Genomic DNA, 18,436 nt, shown 5'->3' on the forward strand with positions numbered 1-18,436 from the left:
GATTCCGCTCTCTCCGCCTCCCATTTTTGGAGTTCAGGTCTACTCAAACATGGCTTTGATCTGAGCCATAATCCGTGCCACCTTCAGTCCACCTTCCCCCAGCCAAGGTTGGTGTGACCAGCCATGTGATGCTGTGTGGCCAGTGTGTTGGAGGTCCCTTTACCCCGTGACTCGCCACTAATCTGCCGTCCCACCTGCTGACAGGGATCCTCCTCTGCCTCACACGGAACCTTCTGACTTGCTGCAGCGAGCTGAAGCGCTGACTCGGTGTTATTGTTGTGCAGCCTATTCTTGATGCAGGGTGTCGGCGGTGGGAGCGGTAACCCGGGCAACTTGCAGGAAGTCAAGCAAAGGGCCGACGGGATTAGGGACGGCTGAACAGGACGACAGGTGAACGTGACACAGGAGATTGACTTGAGCAGCTGCAGTTGCCAGCAAACACGCTGGAATGTGCCTGAATGCTGAGGAAGAAGTCACAGTGCAGCCAGTTTCCCTGCACGGTGCGACTTACACGTCTGAAGTCTCGTTCTGCAGCGGCTGTCTCACTGCTTCAGTCATGGTGAACAGCACGGCGAAGGTTGAGCAGTGACAGCAGCGCTTGAGCTTCCTCGGCGCCAAACACTGCGTCATGACATCCTGACTCATTTCTCACTCATGAATCCTTCCCCTCGACGTCGCCCTGCTGTGGCGAGTTAGACAACCATCAGTCGTCCAGTGAGTTGCTGTTTGCTGTTTTGGCTCTCTGAGCGCGTGGCGAGATCTTTTCCAATCTCCTGTAAAGATAGATGAGCATGAGGTCATCAGGGGTCCTGTATGAAAATGATGGGAGCCTCCTGAGACAGAAGCCCGTGGAAGCTGCAGCTCCGTACCTTGCTGAGGTCCGAGGCGCTCACGTCTCTGTGGCGCAGTTCAGGCCTCCCCTCTCTTCACCCGTGTCTCTGACCCCGGGGCTGCCTCGGGCCTGTTTTTCTTGGCCGAGTGCAGGCGCGCAGCCCGGGCCATGACTGACGCATGCTGAACACGACCGACAGTTAGGATGGCTCCTGAGAACAAGGCGCGTCAGGTCAGGCAGGAAGAGAGGGAGGACACAAGGAACCGGGCCTTGACAGTAGAACTGCGCTGACAGAGAGCGAGAAGAGGGTGGTGATGCTCTGACAGGAAGTCCATGAAAGGAAGGCGGCCACCATGTGAGGAGGAAACATGGTTCAGGCTCTGCACCTTGTTTTCTGATATTGTGGGCAAAGAAGGGCCAACATTTCATGGTATTCATGAATGAGGTCAGGTGAAGGTCAGTTTATCGTGAGCCTTGTATTTGGAATCAGAGTGCAGTAAGTGGAGATCTTCTCTTCTACAAAGCCATCCACCGCCTCAATGTGCTCATCCGACCTGGCAGCTTCTCCACAGGCTTCCTGACAAGCCAGAAATGTCCAGACCCCGTGATCCCGCCGCCGAGTCGTGCGCTCACCTGCTCTTCTGTGGCTCACTCCTGATGCTTGATGAAACCATGAAGACGGCTGGTTCATTAGACAGAGAGCGCTTCCCCCGCGGCCGGGGCCTGTGTGAGGTCTGACGCCTCAGCAGCAAGAGTTCATCAGTACAGTTCCTCAGAGCCAGCAGTGTGACTTGCTCGTCAGCACGGTGCGTGTGTCAGCGCTGCTGCGCGCAGGACAGGCGGAGCTTCTGCAGACTCTCATGGTCATGAAGACGCCCTCGCTGCCGACCCCTGGTGCAGTTCTCACAGCAGCCCTTCACCACTACTGCAGCGTGTGTCCACTGCGAGTGTCCTGTGGCGCATCAGGCAGCCATCTCACACTGGAGCAGATGTAACGCTCTGAGTTCCAGCTCAGGAAGTGCTTGACCTCTGACCAGTGGCGGGTGTGGAGTCAGAAACCCTTTTCTCAGGACAACAGCCTGCCCTCAGGACTGCGCTCGTGCATCTCAAGAAAAGGCCCAGCTGGACATTTAACCTTTGACCCTTGGCACTCGCGCACACAGGCCACCATTCAGTCAGAAGCTGACGGGCTGCGCTGAGACAGCAAAACCAAATAAACAAACAGGAAGGAAAATGGTGACAAAGAAGGGACCTCAGTTTCTCCTGATGAGGTGGGATGTGGAGCCAACCAAAATCACTCTGGACATCGGGGACTGGCTGAGCAGTCTTCGAGCTGACCTCTGATGAAAAGCTTCAGCTAACCCACGTTTCAGGCCTCGTGCTTTGTTGCTCCCGCCATTCGCCAAAGGCTCCTGCTCCTCACTCGCTGTGGCGTGTCACCGGAGCCGGTGGCTGTGATGGTGGGAGCAATGCTTTGGCGGGGGTCGGGAGTGGTTCTCCCCTCGTCCTCTGGACTCCTGGTCACGTGGTCACTTCCAGGAAGCATGACTTCATGAGGGCGGAGGCTCTCACACACACTATTCTGGTTTAGAAGGGCCAAGCTGTGCAGTCAAGCGGGATCAACTGGAGCCCATGCTGTGGCTCTCTTCCACCGGCAGACCAAACTAGAGCAGGTCAGGCGTGGTCTTTCATCCAGGCTGCGTCAGGAATCATTCCCGTCCAAACTGCTGCGTCAGACGGAGGACGCTGTCAGACGGACTCTTTATTCACGCGGTGAAATGCTGTTGGAAGCAAGGCCCTCCAAGCTTGCCCTCTGTGGATCAAGAAGCCACCCAGACTTGCCTCCTCAGCTGGGGATGTCGCGGCGGGTACCCAGCACACACACACATGCCGTGACGGCCCTGGTGGAGCTCACTCCTCGCGTGATCTTCCAAGTTGAAATGGAGAAGCCAGCTGCAGTGTCAGGAACGTTCTCTGAAGCTTCTGGCTGCCTCCATTGCTTCACACCACAACTTGACTTGGCGTGTGAAGCCTTCCACTCCAGCGTGTGTCTTTTGATGTCACGCACGATACATGATGCCTCCTTTGTTCCGTGTGTGAGATGACAGTCGGAGCTTGTTTGGCCTGCTGACCTCACGCCTCCTTCATTAAGGTTATCAACATTCTTTCTTCCTCATATAGAAGTGGAGCTCTGACGTTCACCTCTCCCTCACTCCGCCCGTCCTCTCTAATGGTTCCCAGCTGTGAAGTCCTCCTGAAAGACAACAGGCACTTGCTGTAATAGGCTGCTGAGAGAAAGAGCGGGGGAGGGAACCATGGCGATGAGTGGGAGTGACTCTGCTCTCTGACACCAGCTCTCACTCTGGCCGTCCACCGTCATGCGGTGGTTCCTTCACTCTCCTGGCCCCTCAGGGATCAGGCCGCTCCTTCCCCAGTTTCATGCAGCTCTGGCTGTGAGTTGGGTCAAGTTGCTGCTGAGATGATGCTTTATACAGGAAAGAAGAGTCAGAGCTGTTCCAGCGAGATGTCACAGTATTGTTCAAAGACTTTGACTCCTGTTTATCTCTGAAACATAAACAATAAACCTGGCTGCAGGTTCAATGGCGACGTGAGTGGTGCTCCTCAGACTTGGAGCCTCATCAGATCCACCATCAACACCACTGACAGGACTCAGTTCCACGTCTGACTCTGTCCTTCCCTCGACTTTCACCTGCGACTCACTGTTGATGGAGGTGAAGTCCGTGAAGATGAGAGGCTCCAGTCTGCAGCGTGGCTCACACACACACACAGACAGAGCGGGGCCACGTTATTGGTGGCAGGAGCCACGTCCCAACATAGAGGAGTCAAGTCAATGGTGCCCACATCTACGCCGCTTGATATTTGCAGGAAGATCAGGGTCAAATGGAGGAGTTTGAAATGTGAGCCAGCAAGCTGGTGACACACAGGGATGAGCTTGAACCACTCTCCGCTCGTCAGGTGAGCAGCTGCTCAGGTGAAGCCTCACAGCCCGACGTGTTTGTGGCTCTGCTCAGCAGACCAGTCGAACCGTGGGGCTCTGAACCTGGGACGGCTGTCCATGCCTCTTCTGTCTTGTTAGTCTTGGTGACGAAGCAGCGAGGAGTGAGGGACGTGCGATGGTGCAAACGGGTGAGCAGCCAGGAGCGACTGCTGAGACTCTGTGTGCAGCTATTCTTGCCACAGTGACGTCCACTCTTGTGCTTGTTGGATGCCAGTTTCTTCACTTCAGACAGAGAAGCAGTTTTAATGAATCGGCCAACAGCACTGCGTCTTAGGTTCCAATAAAGAGGCGGAGCGGCGCTGCAGCTGAGGCCCTGAGGCTTGGTGCCGTCTCTCTCTCGGACACACGCTAACGCTTCGAACAGACGCGCTGTAAAAGGCAGCTTGATCTTTTTGGATCAGCGCCTACACCTGGAGAAACCAAGTGCAGAAATGCTGAGGGGACGAGGGAAAAGATGAAGCCATTCACACTGGAAAACTGAGGTTTTTTTCACTTCCAGCATCTCAACATCTTCATCTACCAATGTACTGGCTCTCTCTCTCTCCTCTGTACATGTCCAAACCATCTCCATCCAGCCTCTCTGACTTGGTCTCCTGAAGACCTGAGCACATGTGCTGTCCCTCTGATCCTCTCATCATCCTGCTCTCACTCCCAGAGAGAAGCTCAGCATCTTCATCTCTGCTCCCTCCAGCTCTGCCTCCTGTCTTCTCCTCAGTGCCACTGTTTCCAAACCATCCAAGGTGGCTGGCCTCACCAGCCTTCTGGACCCTTTCCCTCTCATCCTTTTGTCCCACATCACACCTGAGACTTTTCTCCAGTGATTCCATCCTGCCTGCAGCCGCTTCTTCACCTCTTCCTCACACTCTCCATGGCACCCTCCACCTTCTTTATCTCTGCGTCCTGTAGCTTCACCTGTCCACGTGGCTCCCTCTCATTCACACTCATGGATTCTGTCTTACTGCGGCTGACCTTCACTCCTCTCCTTTCTGAGGCAGAGCTCCACCTCTCCAGCTGATCTTCCACTGGCTCCCTGCTCTCACCACAGATCACAGTGTCATCTGCAAACATCATGGTCCATGAGGCTTCTTGTCTGGCCTCAACTGTCAACCTGTCCATCACCATGGCAACAAGAAGGGGCTCAGAGCTGAGCCTTGGTGCAGCCCCACCTCCACCTTGAACTGCACCTGCAGCACACCTCACCACCGTCTCAGCGTGACACACCTCCGACACACTTCTCTGCCACTCCAGACGTCCTCAGACAACACCACAACTCTTCTCCTGGCACTCTGTCGTACGCTGTCTCCAGGTCCACAAGGACACAGTGGAGCTCCTCCTGACCTTCTCTGTGTTTCTCCATGAACACCCTCAAAGCAAACTCTGCGTCTGTGCTGCTCTGTTTTGTTGTGTTGTTGCTCACATTTGCTGACTAACAATCAACAATATCAACCTGAACATCGCAGCACTGATGCGGCGTCTGGACCGGCAGTGGAGTTGTATGTGTCCCAGTAGTTGGTAGCCTGAGCAGAATCTGGATCAAACCTGAGGGGGGGCGGGCAGCTCCCACCCGACGGCTGAGAAGCGATGATCTCTCCTCTGACTCCGTCTGTGGGAGGGGGAGGAGAGCGGCTCAGAGGAGCTGAGGAGCTGCGCCCGAGCGTCTCCCTGAGAGTCTGCAGACCTGACTGAGCCTGACACTCGCCACACTCTCTCTGTCACGTGTGGGACTTTTTGCAGATGTAAAGTAGCTGCTGGGCGAGCGGCTGGCGGTGTAAACCACGGCGCCCTGCGCACGCCGGAAGCCCTCCATGCGTCAGAGGCTCAGATGGTTTGCAGATGCTGAACTGTTTCTTCGTTATCGGCGTCTGCGATTGTTCCACCGATTAAAGCTTTTGAAGGATTCGTGTATTGCCAAACGGAAATTGCACATCTGGCACATCATTGGTGGTTAGCAGCTGGAACCAGTGTTGGGCCGTGAGGATTTGACTCTCTCTGTGAGCGGAGCAGGCATTAGCTTGTCCACTGTCTGGTGCAAGGATGAGGAGCAGGACATTGTCTCACTGTGAGGAAGAACAGGGAGGGCAAGAGCTTGCTGCTGCGGCGTGTGAGAGCCCGGGCCTCAGACTGGTACGTGTGGAGCACCTGAGCAGCTGGAGGATTCAAGCTCGCCAGTTCCACAAACTTTCAAAGATGCTTCTCAGGCTTGTGCTCTGTGTTTGTATTTCTCCTCAGCACCCTCCGAAACGGCCTCCACTCTTCATCTTGTCTATGACCTGCTTGTCAAAACATGGAGAATGTTCAATGTCGTGCTGCTCTCCTTCTTCTCCAGCAACGTCCCGGCCCAAGACCTCGTGTTCTCCGTAGCAACTGGGAGAAGCAGCTTTGGCTGTTGTCAGAGTGGCGTCAGGCGGCTGCTCCCAGCTGCAGGCCTTTATTGGGTTGAAGCTAGTGGGATGGTCACATTTGTGCAGCCAGGGGTGTGACAGCGCCTCTCACCAGCCACCGCTGACTGCATCTGCTGCCTGCGCCAGTCGTGAGCTGTGGCCAGCGCAGGAGTGAGACGGTTCAGCCGCAGGATCATTTTCAAGCCAGCTGACAGTGTGGGATGAAAACAAAGTTTGTTATAGTCTGTCAAACTGAATGGGGAAAAGAGCCCGGACAGACACCGGACCATGACTCCATCCAGCTTTGCCTCGCCTGTGAGGCTTGGTCGTCGCTTGCCTCAGCCTGAGATGGACCCCGGCAGACACCTGCGGCTCTGACATCTGACGTCATCTGTCTCAGGTCTCGGCCACAGACGGCGACCGGGGCTCCTTCGGTGCCGTCTCCTACACTCTGGGCTCCAGCTCAGGGGGAGCGGCGCCCTCCCACTTCTCCGTTCACAAGGAAACCGGGCAGCTTTGCACCAGTGCCACGCTGGACCGAGACCAGGGAGCGGACAGATTTGACCTCAGCGTTACGGCGACGGACGGGGTAAGACGTGATGACGCTCGGTGGATTCTCTTGTGGAGCTTCAGTCAATCTTTTTCCACAGGGGGGTCTGAGCTCAGTGGCCCGGGTCAGGGTCTCAGTGGAGGACATCAATGACAACCGTCCCAGCTTCTACCCAGTCCTCTACACCGTCAGCCTGGGCTCCCACAGCGCCCCAGGCACTTCTGTCGTCAAGGTCACGGCCTCCGACCCCGACGCCGGCGAGAACGGCAGGGTGACCTACAGAACTGTTCCTGGTGGAGGCTCCGCCTTCTTCACGCTCAACAAGGACACAGGTGCGGGAGCGCCGTGCGGGTTTGTGGGCGACAGGATTGGTGACCCTTCCGTCTTTCCAGGTGTGATCTCACTCTCCCGCTCGCTCCACGGCAAAGCCGACTCGGTCGTCTCTATGGTGATCTCTGCCGAGGACGGCGGAGGGCTGATGGCGCCGCTCAACGCCAGGGTGAACGTGAGCGTGGTCGGCGGTGCCGCGGCTTCCCCGGTGTTCGAGCAGGCCCAGTATTTCTTCAGCGTCTCTGAAGACGTGCTCAGAGGAACTGCCGTCGGTGTGGTCCACGCTGCCGTGAGGACAGGTAGGAGACGCACTCCTTCACTCATGTGGACTTCCTGTCTGAGGGGCCTCTGTCTTCTGGTGCACAGCCTCTGAGAAGATCTTCTACTCCATATCCTCCGGTGACCCAGAGGGCCACTTCGCTGTGGACAGTTCCTCCGGCACCATCAGGACCACCCAGCCCCTGGACCATGAAACCTGCTCCAGGCTGGACCTGGAGATCCAGGCTCGCGCCGGCTCTCCTCCAGCGTACGGGACCAGCCGGGTCCGCGTCACTATTTCCGACGTGAACGACAATGCTCCCACCTTCCTCCCCTCCTCCTCCGAGTCGCTGCTTCTGCCTGAAGTCACCAAAATGGGGGCGGTGATCTACCGCATCCAGGCCAGCGACAAGGACTCTGGTCATAACGGTCAGCTGAGTTTCCACCTGATCTCGGCCGGTGTGGCAGGCAGCAGTGGTCAGAGGACCTTTGGAGTGGATCGAGGAAGTGGAGAGGTGAGACTGGTTGGGAGTCTCTCGTACGAGAGCGTGGCCCGTTATGACCTTCAAGTGCTGGCCAAGGATGGTGGGGCCCCCCAGCTGAGCTCCACCTTCACCCTGGTGGTGCACGTACAGGCCCAAGATGCACAAGGTCCAAACTTCGACACCTTGATCTACCGCGTGGAGCTGCGAGAAAATACCGCGCCCAACACACGCTTCCTCCAAGTGAGAGCACTGAATCGAGAGAGAAAGAGCGGTTCCTCCTCCTCCTCGCCATCCTCCCCCGTTTCCTACCGCCTGAGACCCGACGGCGATGCCGCTGGCTTCGGCATCATGCCAGATAGCGGCTGGCTGTTTGTCCGTAGCGGCCTGGATCGTGAAGTCAAGGATATGTACCTGCTGACGGTGCTGGCCACTTCCGGAGCCAGAGGAGCGGCGAGGACCGGCAGCGCCACAGTCCGGGTCACGGTGACCGACGAGAACGACAACTCCCCACGACTGAGCCAGGAGAGGCTCTTCCTGGCAGTGCGGGAGAATCTGATGGCCGGGACCGGCTTCGGAAGGGTGTCTGCCACAGACAGAGACTCGGACCTCAACGCTCGCCTCTCCTACCGGCTCCTGCACACGGACCGCCACTTCCAGATCAACTCTCAGACAGGTGACTCCCAGGAAGGTCTCCTGTCTCACACGCCAGGAGAAGAACCGCCCCGATGGTCCTCTGAACACGCGATGTTTCTCCGCTTCAACCCTCCAGGGGAGATCAGCACCCGCCTGGCTCTGGACAGGGAGCAGCAGTCCAGCTACCAGCTGCTGGTGGTGGTTCAGGACGGGGGCACACCACCTCGCAGCGCCACAGGGATGGTCCACATCAGCGTGCTGGATGAAAACGACCATGCGCCCCTCTTCGCTCGCGCCCGGCCCGACTGCTTCCAGGTGAGTGCCTGCTGCTGCTGGACGCTGATGGTGAACTCTGAAAGGATGGATTTCATGGAAGGTGATGGAGGGACTTCCATCTGGGACAGCTTTGGGAACGGTGTCAGCCAAAGATCCAGATGAGGGAGAGAATGGAACCGTCTTCTACTCTTTGTCAGGTCAGAGCAAAGCCAAAACCCCTGCTTCCTTCCTTCACAAGCCGACGAGTCATGGCTTCTGTCTTCTCTCTGAAGGTTCCAGAGCGGAGCGTTTCTCTTTAAACCCCAACACGGGCGAGCTGAGAACCGCGTCTGTCCTGCGGTGGGCCGAGCGAGCCGACTACCCTTTCACAGTGACGGCCACTGACCGCGGAACTCCTGCACTGAGCGCCACCTGCCAGATAAGGGTTCAGGTAAACAGCCGTATTTCATCGAGGTCAAGGCCAAATATGTGCCAACAATAGCTGCTGTCGTGAGCCGCCCTGTACCTGAACCCTCCGCCCTCGGCATTCCTCTCTGGGAGTAAGTGAGAAGGAGAAACACCAGCCTCTTATCCAATCCTGGTCTGGTTCCTGCTGAGGAGGCAGCTGCAGTGTGAGCCGGAGGGAGCTGGAGACCCGGCAGCCATCTGCTCTCCTGCTCTCCACACTGTGGTGAACTGGCTCGGCTCGGTCCTGCTGGGGTGGAGTCACGTGGTGCCGTGACTGAGTGAGTCTCTCCATGATGAAAGAAGCTTGTGGGAATCTTTGATCTGCCGTCGATTCCACAGAGAGAACCTTTCAGAAACCCATGATCCCAGTGCTCCTCCAGCAAGACGAGTCCAGGGCGCTGGGTGGCTCCATCCACGCTGGTTGCCCAGGCTCTGTTTGTCCGCTCGGAGGAGGTGCTCTTCTGTTGTGACCGTCTGGGCCAGGACCGGACTCACCCTTCAACTCTTTTGAGGCTGACTCTGACTCACGACTCTGAGTCACAGCATGAAATACATTTGCCTCCCTCGGTCCCCGGAGGCCTCTTTACTCTCAGTGGCTGACACCTTCAGACTGTCTGGTGAAACATGAAGTTAGTTCCAGCACTGTTCATTCATGTCGTCGTGACGCTCCTGCTCACGTATCAAAGTGACACGTATCGCTCCGCTCCACACGTCAGCATCAGATCTGCAGGTTGTGTTGGCTCTCACTGCCGTTGTTTGGAAGCAGCTGCTCCCAATTGTCTGCGGGTGTGTGTGTGAAAGATGCCAATGGCTCTGTTTTTGTCTTCATTCCCAGGTTCTCAGTTCCACCAAGTCCAGCCCAAAAGCCAACACGCTGCTCATGACCCTGAACACCGTGGAAGGAGCCGTTCCAGGCTCCATCCTGGGGTCGGTCCGTCCGCACCATCAGCCAGAACTAGTCCTGGAAGGACAGGTGACCTACCTGGTTGTGGGCGGCACCGACCGCGACGGCATCTTCATGGTGCACCGAACCACGGGGGATGTGTATCTGGTCGGCCACCTGGACTACGAGAAGGGCTCCAGGTACACGCTGCTCATCCAGGTGTCAGACGTCTCTCAGGCGTTTCCCAGCAGCCACCTGGTGCAGCTGGACATCAACGTGCAGGACAGGAACGATCACCCCCCGCAGTTCCCGGAAGACCCGGTGACCATTGTGGTTCCAGAGAACCTGAAAGCTGGTGCGTGGCTCCACACCTTCCAGGCCGCAGACCAGGTAGACTCTCCGACTCAGGTGGCTTCATCCCAGCGGGCGGCGTGACTGAATGACATGTGCCACAGGACGGAAGTGGACCCAACAGCGCCGTGCGCTACACCATCCACCACTACTGGCCGGACGTGCCTGACCTGCTGAGCCTTGATCCCGTCACTGGGGTCCTGGCTCTGGGCCGGGCGTTGGATCGCGAGTCCACACCTTCTCTGTTGCTGGTGGTGCGAGCAACAGACCAGGCGCTGGAGCAGCAGCAGCGTCGCTGGGGCTCGGTCACCGCTCGGCTCTTTGTGACGGACGAGAACGACAACCCCCCGGTCTTCAGCTCTCCCTGGGCGGTCAGCGTCATGGAGGATCAGCCCGTGGGGTACGTGGGACTCCTGACCCCGGCCTGGGCCGCCGCGCTCACCAAAGCCCGCTTTCCTTCCAGACACGTGCTTTTGTTCGTGAAGGCTGGCGACCAGGACGAAGGGGAGAACGGAAGAGTGTCGTACAGAATCCAGGCAGGCAACAGCGCCGCTCGCTTCAGCCTGGACCCCAACACTGGTGAGGGCCAACACCTTCTGAGTCTGACTCGTCGCTGCAGAGCCATCGCCTCGCGCTTCCCACGCTTGTCGCTTGCTTGAGTGAAATGATGAGCATCAGCGTCGCAGCCGTCCGAGCCATTTTCCTGAGTTCTGTGGCTACCGCGACAGCAGGCTCCAGGGTCAGCGGCGCCTCAGAGCTTACGATGTCAAGAGTGACGTTTTCTTGCATCTGTCCATTGTCTACAGATCTGAAGGTTGAGAAGGAGCAGAGTGAAGAACAGTGCTTCTCGTCTCTGCCCCCCTTGTTCCCCATGGTCATGTGACGACATGTGTGTGTTGTGTGTTTGTGTCTGCGAGCTCCTGCGTCCCGTAGATCGTCTTGAAAACCAACATGAGCGGCAGGTCGCAGCGCTTTTCCCTGGTGCTCAGGTCTAAAAGCTGGCAGCAAAGTTGCCTCTCTGTGTGGATCTGAATCTGTTTTCACTGCTCCTCCAGGTCCTTAGCTCCATCCTCCCTCAGGCACTGACAACAGCATCCTGTTCACAGTGCTCTTCCTGCTCCCCTTCCAGGGTCTTTGTCCATCCTCAAAGCTCTGGACAGAGAAGAGCAGGAGGTCTTCAACCTGACCATCATCGCAGAGGATCATGGGAAGCCTCAGCTCTCCACCTCCCAGCTTCTCTGCGTGCAGCTGATCGATGTCAACGATGAAGCGCCAGTCTTCCAGCGGCCGGAGTTTGAGGCTCTGGTGATGGAGAACCGAGGTCCAGGAACCACCGTGCTGACCGTGTCTGCCACTGACCGAGATCATGGTGAGTCAGGCAGTGAGACCTGCGCCGATGTAGCCTCCAAACGCCTGAGGCAGAGAAACAGGCAGGCAGAGAGACAGGCAGAGGGAGAGACAGGCAGGCAGAGAGAGAGACAGGCAGGAAGAGAGAGAGACAGGCTGAGGGAGAGACAGGCAGAGAGAGAGACAGGCAGAGAGAGAGAGACAGGCAGAGAGAGAGACAGGCAGAGAGAGAGACAGGCAGGAAGAGAGAGAGACTGGCTGAGGGAGAGACAGGCAGAGAGAGAGACAGGCTGGCAGAGAGAGAGACAGGCAGAGAGAGAGACAGGCAGGCAGAGAGAGAGACAGGCTGGCAGAGAGAGAGACAGGCTGGCAGACAGACAGGCAGGCAGAGAGAGAGACAGGCTGGCAGAGAGAGAGACAGGCTGAGGGAGAGACAGGCAGAGAGAGAGACAGGCAGGCAGAGAGAGAGACAGGCAGAGAGAGAGACAGGCAGGCAGAGAGAGAGAGACAGGCAGAGAGAGAGACAGGCAGGCAGAGAGAGAGACAGGCAGGCAGAGAGAGAGACAGGCAGGCAGAGAGAGAGACAGGCAGAGAGAGAGACAGGCAGGCAGAGAGAGAGACAGGCAGAGAGACAGGCAGGCAGAGAGAGAGACAGGCTGAGGGAGAGACAGGCAGAGAGAGAGACAGGCAGGCAGAGAGAGAGACAGGCTGAGGGAGAGACAGGCTGGCAGAGAGAGAGACAGGCTGAGGGAGAGACAGGCAGAGAGAGAGACAGGCAGGCAGAGAGAGAGACAGGCAGAGAGAGAGACAGGCAGGCAGAGAGACAGGCAGAGAGAGAGACAGGCTGAGGGAGAGACAGGCAGAGAGAGAGACAGGCAGGCAGAGAGAGAGACAGGCAGAGAGAGAGACAGGCAGGCAGAGAGAGAGACAGGCAGAGAGAGAGACAGGCAGGCAGAGAGACAGGCAGGCAGAGAGACAGGCAGGCAGAGAGAGAGACAGGCTGGCAGAGAGACAGGCAGAGAGAGAGACAGGCTGAGGGAGAGACAGGCAGAGAGAGAGACAGGCAGGCAGAGAGAGAGACAGGCAGAGAGAGAGACAGGCAGGCAGAGAGACAGGCAGGCAGAGAGACAGGCAGGCAGAGAGAGAGACAGGCTGAGGGAGAGACAGGCAGGCAGAGAGAGACAGGCAGGCAGAGAGAGAGACAGGCAGAGAGAGAGACAGGCAGGCAGAGAGACAGGCAGAGAGAGAGACAGGCTGAGGGAGAGACAGGCAGAGAGAGAGACAGGCAGGCAGAGAGAGAGACAGGCAGAGAGAGAGACAGGCAGGCAGAGAGACAGGCAGGCAGAGAGACAGGCAGGCAGAGAGAGAGACAGGCAGAGAGAGAGACAGGCAGGCAGAGAGACAGGCAGGCAGAGAGACAGGCAGGCAGAGAGAGAGACAGGCAGGCAGAGAGAGAGACAGGCAGGCAGAGAGACAGTGCTTCAGTTGGTTGTGCCACCTGCTGCTTGGCTGCAGCCTCAAACTCAAAGGAAAAAATGAGGTTTCATCGTGTGTATGCAGTTTCATGACCCATGTGGCCATGTCCGACAACAGGAAAGTAGGGAAGAATGAAAGTTTGGCTCCCCAAAGCATCGAAGGCAAGCGTGACCAGTCAAGAGAGCCGGTTTTCTCTGATGAGCTTGTGCAGTTAAAGGCCTTTTCCAACGTGGAGAGAGGAAGCTCAGCGGGTCGCCTCAGATGCGCTCGAACTGAAGCCTGACTCCAGCCCGCTGGCGTTTGCTGCAGGTTCCAATGGTCATGTGACATACGGAGGCGTGACAGAGGAGGGATTTGTCATCAACCCGGTGACCGGTGTCATCACAACCACCAAGGAACTGGATAGAGAGCAGCATGAGCGCTACACACTGACGGGTGAGACTGGTCCACGCTTCCACCCAGTTTGAGGGGTGGGTTCTAATGTGTCAAACGCTGAAACAGTCTTCGCCAGAGACGGGGGGCTGCCCCCGAACTTCGCCACAGCCGTGGTCCGCGTGGAGGTGCAGGACCTCAACGACAACGCTCCGGTCTTTGCGCAGCCGTGGTACGAGCTGGAGGTGCCGGAGAACCAGGCGGCGGTGGAGCTGTGCTTCCTCAAAGCCACAGACCCTGACTCAGGTCCCGGGGGAGAGGTGCAGTACCGGATCACTGGTGAGAACCAATCACAGACGTGTTTACAGAACTGTGTCCTGCGGAGCTGCAGCGTTCGCTTTGTGGCTTGGTCAAACGCACGTGTTGGAAAATGTCCGACCTGTTACAATATCTGTTGCCATTAGATTGTTCTTGCTTCATACAAAGCATTCAATAAAGACGAGACGCTGCTGTTTCTGAATAAACAGCTTGTGAATGCACCGCCGCAATGCACACACTGTCAGTGGAGGCCTGCAGCTACGTTAGGGGCTGCGAACGGCGTCTCTCGCTCAAAGGACGGCTGAGCTGGGGCCCCGTGTCTGTGCTTGAAGTTGGAGCAGGCTGTGACCTTTCCCCTACTCTTCAGCTCCGTTGCCACGGCAACGCTCTGCCTCTCGCTCCCCCTCCCTCTCACTCACAGAATCACTGTGCCTCAGAGCACTCAGAAACTGTAGCCGCCAGCGAAAACCCGAGCGCACCGATGGAGAATCCCTTGTCTCTAACTGAGCCGTGTCTCAGGAGGATGGCGCCTTGAAAACCTCCTCCATGGGGCCGGTGATTAAGTGCACCGCTGATTCTGAGCACGTGTCACGAGAGTGGACCAGTGTGACTACAGAACTGGAGATGTGTCTGCGCCCCACCGTTGGGCCACAGTGGCAAACTCCAAAGCAACGTCCTTTCCTCCTCTGCTCCACTCTAACCAGCCCACCCTCACTTAAATCTCTGCTTCTTTCACCCCGATTTGTGGGCAAACCATAGGACTTGGCTCGGATGGGACCAGTGCGTTTGGAGCTTTTCGCAGACGCTCAAGCCCCAAAGGTGCAGTCAGAATCAAAAGCTCGCTGCCAAATCAAACACTAAGCTGGTGCATGAACCTGACAATGAAGTGAGGATAGTGCAGAAGAGGTGTCAGGACGGTGAGACAGTCGGGAGGGTTAGGAGGGAGACAGCCCCTCTTGCTGAGATTTGGAAGGAGACCCCATGGATGATGATGTTTGCCAATGACACAGTGATCTGTGGTGAGAGCAAGAAGGAGGCGTAGAGAGCGCGGTGTGTGTTGAGCCACACAGTGTGACTTCTCTGCTCGTGCTGGCCATAGCACATACTCTGGTCTGGTACTTCACATCCGTGCATGAGACACGCTGGGCAAATAAAAACAAAAAAACACACAGAATGAAAGATTTGAATACCTGTCAATCAAAGGTGCTTTTTTCTTCTTTTGCCAGCAGGTGACCCTGATGGAGATTTCCAGCTGGACTCCAAGACCGGAGCCCTGTCCGCCTCACGGATCCTGGACCGAGAGACCAGAGAGAAGTATCACCTGGAGGTGGTGGCAACAGACCGAGGCAGCCCAGCTCTCAGCGCCACCGTCATGGTGGAGGTCCGTGTCCTGGACGTCAATGACCACAGTCCATTGTTTGACCGCAGCAGCTACACCGTGGACGTGTCGGAAGACGCGGCTGAGGGAACACGAGTCCTCCAGGTAGATGACGTCAGCTGGCACAGTGACCTTGTGATCCTGGTGTATCCTCTTGTTTCCAGGTCTCGGCCTCCGATGCGGACGAGGAACTGAATGGGAAGGTTTTGTACTTCCTGAGTCAAGAGGCACACGGGGCGTTCGCTGTGGACGAGAGCGGCGGGTGGATCACCACGTCAGCCCCTCTGGATCGAGAGAGAACGGCCTCGTACAGCTTCCAGGTCTTTGCCGTCGACCTTTCACCGGCGGCGCCCAGGAACTCGTCGGCTCAGGTACGGTATCGGCCGGCGCGAGCCGGACCAGCTGCATGACTCAAGCGTCCATCTCCGCAGGTGACGGTGGTCGTCACGGACGTCAATGACAACGCTCCAGTCTTCCTCCAAGACCCGCTGGTCATTGAAGTGTCCAGCAGGCATTCTCACCGGGTCCTGGCCACCATGAAGGCCGAGGACAAAGACTTTGGAGCCAATGGTTCTGTGTTTTACCGCTTCGCCACCGCAGTGAAGGGCTTCAGCATCAACTCCCTGACTGGGGAGATCCAAGGCACGGCGCCGCTGGCACAGCTGACCCAGGCCCAGCGGACGCTGATAGTGGAGGCCATGGACCAGGGAAGTCCGGCCCAGTCTGCTCAGGGGGTGGTGGTGATCTTTGTGAAGGAGGTGGAGTACCATGGCATCCGCTTCTCCAGGAACGGCCGAGACGTCAGCATACAGGAGAATGCCTCGAAAGGTGAGCGGCTTGGGAAAGGAATGTCCTCACTCACTGGTGTTTGTTCATGCTGCGGCCAGAGCCCGCTGTGCTTCTCCCTCACACCACGTGTATCTGGAGTGTGAAGCCTGTGTTCCTCCCAGGCACCGCCGTGGCTCGGGCTCAAGCTCAGCACCCCGATGGCTCCCGGGAGGGCATCAGCTACAGCATCTTCAGCGGCAACAGGAAGCAGTCTTTCAGCATCAGCTCGTCCACAGGTGATCATTGGATGGTGCCTCCGCCTGCTCTGACCGCCCCCGGCTCTAAATGCTGCTCTCCTGTGTTCCAGGTGAAATCACGGTGCAGAGCTCCAAAGGACTGGACTTTGAAGACACTCCCAAGCTGCGTCTGGTTGTCAAGGCTGAGACTGTTTCCTCCACATCATTCACGGCCATCAACCTCATCCTGCAGGACGTCAACGACAACCTGCCGCGCTTCCAGCTGCAAAACTACGTGGCCTACATGAGAGAAGCGCAGGGATATGAGATGCCCATCATACAGGTGCCGGGGCGTCCTAGCAAAGAGCTTCAGGACTCTCCACCCTGCGTAAACTGGCTCTCTGTCTGTCTCCCAGGTGGTCGCGGAGGACGTGGACCAAGGCCAAAATGGTCAGGTGACCTACTCCATCCAGTCGTCAGGTATAAGTGGCTTGTTCAAGATCGACCCCGTGACCGGAAGCGTCTCCACCGCTGCCATCATGGACCGCGAGATCTTCACGCAGACCAAGTGAGCGCACGCTCATGGAGGAATGAAGGGGTGCGGTACGGGCGAGTGACTGGACCATGATGAAAACGTGTGTTTTGCAGGCTGGTTGTCACGGCAACAGACAGAGGCAGTCCTCGACTTGCTGGTTCAGCGACTCTGACTGTGATAATTATCGACCAAAACGACAACAGCCCGACGATTCCTCTGCCCAAAGAGATCCCTGTTCCTGAAAGTGAGCGCTGAGCCTTTCGTAGTCTTGGCTGAAGGGACGCCGCTGAGATCCATCTCGTCTTCTCTCAGATACTTTGATTGGCACCCAGATCACTCTGGTGACTGGGAACGACGTGGATTCCAGTCCCGCTCTGGCCTACTCTCTGCAACTGGACCCTACAGCTCTGGGGAAGTTTGGGGTCCATCGCTACAGCGGAGGCGTTTCTCTCACTGCTCCGCTTGACTTCGAGGAGAAGACCTGGTACACGGTGACGGTGAGAGCCACGGACAGCCAGCACCAGACAGAGGCCAACGTCACCATACTGGTGGTGGACGTGAATGACAACGCCCCCGAATTCACCCACGATCTTTATCAGGTGAGACTCGCCGCTCGGAAGACGCACGCGGCACACGTGTCTGATGGAAGTTCTCCACTCACCCCCTCCCGTCACCAGGTGACCCTGCCGGAGCGCACGCCCGCAGGAAGTGCGGTTGTCACAGTGACGGCCACTGACAGAGACTCTGGCGAGAACGGCAGGATCGCTTACAGAGTGACATCATCAACTCAAGATGGCTTTTACATCGACCCGAACAATGGTATCCCCCTCAAGAGGCAGTATTCCAGGTCATTTCCTGGCATGTTTTGACGCCCACTTGTTTCCCTCCAAATCCAGGAACTTTGTTCATCAGCCACAGAGCTGAGTTCGACCCCGAACGTCCGTCAGTCAGCATCGTCGTTGAAGCTCGTGATGGCGGGACCCCTTCACTCTACTCCGTCACAACCGTTCAAGTCCAAATATCGGATGTCAATGACAACGCTCCTGTTTTCCACCAATCAGAGTACAGGTCAGTATGGTCAGAGTCGTGAGTCTTGAGCGTGTTTGTTACTGAAGGGCGATGTGCTGCAGGGCCGCCGTCTCAGAGGACACTGACCCAGGATCAACCATTCTGACCTTCGAGGCCTTCGACAGCGACCTCTCGCGTGAAAACTCTGGCTTGGACTTTGCCCTTGCCGACGGAAACGAAGGCAACGTGTTCCGAATCGAAAGCAGCGTGCGCTTCCTGGAGGGCCGAGGATTTCAGACTGTGGGGTCGCTGCTGCTGGCTGAGTGGCTGGACTTTGAAGCCAAGCCGCTGTACAATCTAACCGTGGTGGTTTCCGATCGAGGGCTTCCACAGAAGAGCTCCAGCGTGGCTGCTGTCATTACCATCGCTGATGTCAACGATAACCCGCCGGTGTTCAGCAGGAGCGAGTACACGGTGTCTCTGAGTGAAGGTGCCGCTGCAGGCACTGAGATCATACGACTGATGGCCACAGGTACGAAAGTCTCTACTCTTC

General features: G+C 57.2%; 1 protein-coding gene across 3 annotated transcripts in view; it reads left to right on the forward strand.

Moving 5' to 3' along the window:
• LOC128748541 (protocadherin-16-like) overlaps positions 1–18,436 on the forward strand; it is a 47,447-nt gene that overhangs the window by 23,548 nt on the left and 5,463 nt on the right. For 2 of the 3 annotated variants that reach the window (XR_008412805.1, XM_053847412.1), the window contains exons 5-28: positions 6,633–6,821; positions 6,883–7,114; positions 7,175–7,411; positions 7,479–8,528; positions 8,625–8,803; positions 8,865–8,961; positions 9,037–9,194; positions 10,047–10,484; positions 10,550–10,845; positions 10,909–11,024; positions 11,575–11,814; positions 13,578–13,703; positions 13,770–13,979; positions 15,185–15,441; positions 15,501–15,707; positions 15,768–16,164; positions 16,287–16,400; positions 16,472–16,683; positions 16,757–16,908; positions 16,989–17,119; positions 17,188–17,474; positions 17,553–17,694; positions 17,772–17,943; positions 18,006–18,415. Coding sequence is in view for 2 of the 3 variants with exons in the window: in XM_053847412.1 (XP_053703387.1) it covers positions 6,633–6,821; positions 6,883–7,114; positions 7,175–7,411; positions 7,479–8,528; positions 8,625–8,803; positions 8,865–8,961; positions 9,037–9,194; positions 10,047–10,484; positions 10,550–10,845; positions 10,909–11,024; positions 11,575–11,814; positions 13,578–13,703; positions 13,770–13,979; positions 15,185–15,441; positions 15,501–15,707; positions 15,768–16,164; positions 16,287–16,400; positions 16,472–16,683; positions 16,757–16,908; positions 16,989–17,119; positions 17,188–17,474; positions 17,553–17,694; positions 17,772–17,943; positions 18,006–18,415 (6,049 nt within the window). In the remaining variant the exon portion in view is untranslated. The remainder of the gene's footprint in view (positions 1–6,632; positions 6,822–6,882; positions 7,115–7,174; positions 7,412–7,478; positions 8,529–8,624; positions 8,804–8,864; positions 8,962–9,036; positions 9,195–10,046; positions 10,485–10,549; positions 10,846–10,908; positions 11,025–11,574; positions 11,815–13,577; positions 13,704–13,769; positions 13,980–15,184; positions 15,442–15,500; positions 15,708–15,767; positions 16,165–16,286; positions 16,401–16,471; positions 16,684–16,756; positions 16,909–16,988; positions 17,120–17,187; positions 17,475–17,552; positions 17,695–17,771; positions 17,944–18,005; positions 18,416–18,436) is intronic. The other variant, XM_053847414.1, reaches the window with a different exon arrangement.

The sequence above is a fragment of the Synchiropus splendidus genome, chromosome 17, assembly GCF_027744825.2.
Source record: "Synchiropus splendidus isolate RoL2022-P1 chromosome 17, RoL_Sspl_1.0, whole genome shotgun sequence".
NCBI classification, from domain to species: Eukaryota; Metazoa; Chordata; class Actinopteri; order Syngnathiformes; family Callionymidae; genus Synchiropus; species Synchiropus splendidus.